The 5,630-nt window shown below is 30.6% G+C and overlaps 1 protein-coding gene across 1 annotated transcript; it reads right to left on the bottom strand.

Moving 5' to 3' along the window:
- Nucleotides 1-1,676: 1,676 nt before the first annotated feature.
- Nucleotides 1,677-5,364, bottom strand: LOC131623848 (serine carboxypeptidase-like 32). Its single transcript, XM_058894852.1, has 10 exons — nucleotides 5,084-5,364; nucleotides 4,511-4,618; nucleotides 4,323-4,418; nucleotides 3,656-3,748; nucleotides 3,491-3,573; nucleotides 2,964-3,257; nucleotides 2,407-2,537; nucleotides 2,154-2,249; nucleotides 1,959-2,064; nucleotides 1,677-1,877 (listed from the first exon to the last, which is right to left on the bottom strand). Exons 1-10 carry the CDS (start codon nucleotides 5,355-5,357, stop codon nucleotides 1,731-1,733), a joined length of 1,428 nt encoding a protein of 475 aa, XP_058750835.1. The 5' UTR covers nucleotides 5,358-5,364; the 3' UTR covers nucleotides 1,677-1,730.
- Between the last annotated feature and the right edge of the window lie 266 nt (nucleotides 5,365-5,630).

The following is a 5,630-nucleotide window of genomic DNA, read 5'->3' as shown; positions in this document are numbered from 1 at the left end:
GGTAAGAGAAGTATCGTTCTCACTCGAATCCTGTAGGTAAGAGTTAAGTATTTTGTCTCTTGATTGAAAGTGTTAAGCAAGATCAAGTATATCTTTCTGTAGTTATTTAAATAGCTGTTACAGGGTTGTAACAGTTAGGTATCACTAGGGAGTGAGTAGATGTTCTCTTGTCTTAGATGAAGTTCTAAGATAAAGGTTACATGGGGTAATGACTAGGTAAACCGGAGGTTGTTTATCTGTAAACCAGAGGTTGTTTACATAAAATAGTACTACTGATAGTGAAATCTTCTTCTTGGCTTGGTAGCCCCCAGAGTAGGTAGTTTGACCGAACTGGGTTAACAATTCATCGCGTTCTTTGTCTTTCTGCACTGTTAGTTGTATCCTTACCTTGTATGTTTTTATAATGTTATATCAGATGTCACGACATCCTTATATGACATCTGAGTCTGCTGTAACCAGAATTTCAAGACATATAACAATGGTTGTTTAATACAACTGTTGTTGTATGTAGTGCGCTATCCACTTTACTACTACGGTTGAAAATTACAACTGTTGTGAAAAGTCACTTAGAGTCATAGGTTCGAATCCTAGCACCTACCGTTTTGTTTTTTTTTTATTTTTAAGCCACTTTTCACAACGGTGGGAACTTCCAACCATGGTGAAAAGTCACTCAGGTTTATGGGAAAATATAAGCGTGTTTATTGAGTTTTTTTACCATCAATAAACAAATATTTGTCATTCATTCAGGGAGTATTAATGCTCAATACACTACCACTAGTGATCCGCGTGAAACTTAAAACTTATAAGAACTTTCAGCTTAGACGAACTTCATCTTCTACCTCCAAACGCCATCTTTCATTTACGACACTCTATTTCTCCACTAAATCAAGCTTTAAAAAAATATCATTCTTCCATAAACAAAACTTGAAAACATCATTTCTTTCTTTAACAAATTTTAGAGCTTCATCATCTCTTCTACAACTTGAATGAGACAAGGAAAGTATGAAATCAAGTTAGCAATGTTAGTTATTGTTGCTCTTGTTTTTTTTTTTGTTCTTGTTTTTCTTGTTGTTTTTTTGTTGTTGTTGTTTTGTCGTTGTTGTTGTTGTTATTGTTATTGTTGTTGTTGTTGTCATTGTTGTTTTTCTTCTTGTTTTTGTTGTTTTTGTTATTCTTGCTGCTGTTGTTGTTTTACTGCTGCATTTTATTTTATTAAACATACAACAACGGTTGTTTAACACTACTGTGATTGTATGTAGCACGCTATCCGGTTTACTACTACAGGACTGTGATTGTAAATAACCCACTTACAACTACACCCTACCTAATAACGGTTGTTCAATTGTTATTATATGTCTTTCGCAACCATTGTTCAATTTATTTTTCATAGTTGTGTAACTTCCTCCTAAATAATTACATCGTATCCACCAAACCTCTCTCCGGATGATTGTGCGTTAATACATGTAATTTTTTCTAATCTATGTATGGAATGACGGTAATATCAATAATCTGTGAATGATTGTTATTTATGGAAATTTCTGATAAGATAAAATAAATTTCTATTGTAGAAATAAATTGTAGAATTCTTAATAAATATATAAAACAAACTAAATAACTGATTTTGCTAATGTAAATGAGTAATATTGTTTTATTGAAATAAGAGTTTGTTTGTCCTCAACATATCATAACATGGACTCATAATAATGTTCCTAAAAATGAGAGTATTTTTTTTATCTTTTAGAAGGTAGTGATTCTCCCAAAAGAAAAGATGTGAAGAACACAAGTGAATTGCTTGGTTTGAAAGTAGGTACATCATGGCCAGCTCCTCTAAATGTAGCAAATGTAAGTCCCTTATATTCTTGATACCATCCACTAACCTGTTCAATCAACCACATAACTTTCCATTAATAAATTATGAATGATAATGCAAAATAGTACCTCAATTTATGACCCCTTACCTCCTTTTCATTGTACCAAGGATTCCATGGCTTGGTGATCGGCAAACCAAGAAGATTTATGCTGTATCTAGTTGACAATACTGGTACTCTACCATCAGTGTCTCCACTAAACAATCAATAATAATAAGATCAATAAAAATATGAGAAAATTTTAATTAAATAATATAATATAATTTTATTTTATTAATTAATTACCTGTAAATCCAAACCCTTAATCCTGCTGAAATAAGCTTGCTGTAAACTGGGATAACAGTTCGTGCTGATTGTTCCCAGTTGTTGAATACGAAATCACTGTTTTTAATTAAATCATTAAAAAAGAATTAATATATAATATATATAAATATATATATATATATATATATATATATATATATATATATATATATAAAATACAAACAAATATTAGTCATGTTGATATTTTTAAATATATTCATGATATAATATATACTTGCAAATACTCCAATTCTTGAGATTGTGACCATCACTTGCATGAAGAGCCTTTTGAACTTCAGGTATATTAAAATATGTAGTAGCATAGTGATCAATACATGGGTCATAACCACCCATTATCCTTGGTATCTAATCCAATCCAACAAATCCACAAAGGTAATGTCAGAAAAGAACTATAAATAAGTGGAAAACATTTTCAAAATGTATTGGTCATGCTAATATATCTTCGGATTAAATAAGTTTTTGGTCCTTATAAATATTGCAGTTTCAATTTTAGTCCCTCTTGAGTTTTGGCAACGGTTTTAGCTGATTTTGACAATGTTTTTTTTTTGTAAAAACTGTTGCCTAAATGTAAGAAGGGACTAAAAATGAAAACTACAATATTTATAGGGACTAAAAATGAAAACTGTAATATTTATAGGGACCAAAAACTATTTAACCCTATATCTTCTCTCTGTATGGTTCCAATTTTATCGGAAGTCTCTGAAGTGACAAACATTTTCAAAATGTGTAATTGAAAATAGAGAGAATGATGATAAAATTTTATTCACTCACCATATCTTTGTTTGATGAAAGCTTCATAACCTTTTGCATGGGTTTTGAAACCCCCTTATCAGCTAAACAAACAGGTGTGTAGAGACTATAGATATCAATTTCATTGTATTGTTTGAACATTTCATCTAATCCTTTATTGCATACATCATTGCTACTTGATGTATTATCAGTGTTGTTAAATTGACAATTTTCTCTTATTATTTTGTGAGTTTCATCCGATATCACTGCATGACTCCATGCATAATCAATCATACCCCACCAATCCTCAGCATAGGAAATTTCAGGGTTTCCCACCTGCCAAAAATTGTAAGAATAGTTTAAGTTATCAGTACACAATGTGTGTGTATTGTAAACTCGCGATTTTGAGTTATCATCCTAGTAAAACACCGACACCTCTGAAATCAGGCGTGTCCATGTCCGTGTCAATGTCGGACTCCTGCACCGATACTTGCAATTACATTTAATTTATTTATTTTTTCAAATTATTAACGGCTTCATACGACTCATTAAAAAAAATGTGTGTATACCAAAATTCCCTTGAGATCAATATGAAGGGAAGGTTCATTATTCCTATCAAGGATAACTTGAGCCAGTTGTGGTACATAATGTCCTGAAAAACATTTTTCTTGATTAGTTCAAAGGATACAAAATAAAATGTAGATTATAATTTTAAAGTCGATATATGCAAATACCTCCATAGCTCTCCCCTCCAATGTAAAATGACCTTGTTCTATATGATGGAAACTTGAGGAACCATTTGTGTAGAAAGGTGTAAGTATCATTAGCTGCACATTAAAGTTATGAGTTGTGAGATTCTAGATCGAATTAGTATCTCAACAAGGATAATTTCTTAATTAGTTCGTGAGAGATTGAGCATGTGTTGTCAAAGTCTGTTCACATATGCTCATGTCGAAGTCGTGTATGCTGTAGTCGTCGAATTGTGTTCTAGCATGGAGTAGTCGAAAATGTTAGATTTGTTAGCATGTCGAATTAGGTGTGTTTTATTAGCCCAATTGTTTAGTTTATAAATAAATTAGTTATCTCAGGTTGTTGAAAGAGATTGATTGTTGTTATTCACTTATTAAGTAAAGATCTGCGAAATCATCTCCTAAATGTTTATATTCACTTGTTGTATTTGAGTAGGAAAATCCAACACCAATAGCAATTTCTACAACTTTTGCAAAGATCCTTTGCACTATCTTGTCTAAATGTTCTATTGGTTTTTTTAATTTTCTTATAGCCCTTCCCCTTTTTGTATCAGGGTTTGAGTACCCCTAGTACTCCCTATCAATATAACCTTGCTTACAAAGAACAATAAAAATAAATAACATTTGTAATATATTTAGATTAAGTAAAGACCTGTGAAATCATCTCCTAAATGTTGATATTCACTTGTTGTATTTGAGTAGGAAAATCCAACACCAATAGGAGATTCAAGGAATAACAGGTTGGCCTCTGCATGATCACATTGTATGGAAAATCATCAAAATTTTATCTAACTCCAAAGTATTCCACATCAAAATCTTATTATATATATTAATACTCACCTCTATTCCATGAGAAATTATTATATTTAAGGCATTTCCCATCAATGTCTACTAAAAATGGGCCAATCTCCTCGGTTGCTCCATATCCCACAGAAGAGCATCCAGGTCCTGTTACAAAAAAAAAAAAAAAAAGCACACACATTGTCATATATTAATCTTGGTCAAATAATGTCAACACTAATTTTATTAATTCAAAATAAATCATATTATTCTCTACAAAAGATAATTTATTTTATGAAATATTTAAAATGCTTAAGGTATTTTATACAAGAAATTATTTCAAATATAAAAGTAGAGATTCACATTTTTTCTGTTCAAATAAGTTGAAGACAAAGTAAATCCGACTCACACCTTCCTCTATCACAAGAGAAAAAACAAAATAAAAAATCATATCAATTAAGATTTTTTAATATAAATTATTTTTCTAATTATAAAATGTATTTATTATAAATCGAATTAATATTGATAATCATACTAAAATATAAAAATTGACATTGGATACATATATACACACAAAGATAAAAAGGTATTACAACAATAGTTTATAATTTTACACTGAAAACACAAATTTACCTCCATTAAGCCATAGAAGCAATGGTTTATTTTCAGGCTCCGTCAAAGCTTCGAAAAACCAATAAAACAGTGATCTTCCATTGGTTTCATTGACGTTCACATATCCAGCATAGTGCTTGAAATATACTGGAGGCTGGCCAGGCAAATTAGTCACAAGATCACTATTATCATCAACAGCCCATTTCACATCTCTAGAAGAAACATCTCTTGAAGAAACATTAGAATTCAAAGATAAAAACAACACCACAAAACCCAATAGGTAGAAACTTGTCATTTTTAGATTGATTTCAGTTGTTTGGAACTTGGTCAATAGACACACAAAAAAATTAGATGCATTTATATATGTTCTTATAATTTATGACATGTACATTTGTCAGTGTTTGACAATTAGTTTATCCAACGTTTTGGAATGAAACACTTTAATTACAGAGAACTCCATCCATCCAATATAATAACCACCAAAACCAAAAAACCAAAAGCTAGCGATACAATTATACATTAAATTCTTTTATATAAAATTTATTCTATTAATACAAATAATATATTA

Source organism: Vicia villosa, linkage group LG1, assembly GCF_029867415.1.
Source record: "Vicia villosa cultivar HV-30 ecotype Madison, WI linkage group LG1, Vvil1.0, whole genome shotgun sequence".
NCBI classification, from domain to species: domain Eukaryota; kingdom Viridiplantae; phylum Streptophyta; class Magnoliopsida; order Fabales; family Fabaceae; genus Vicia; species Vicia villosa.
The sequence above is the reverse complement of the archived record's forward strand: the minus strand, read 5'-3'. Positions and strand labels throughout refer to the sequence as shown.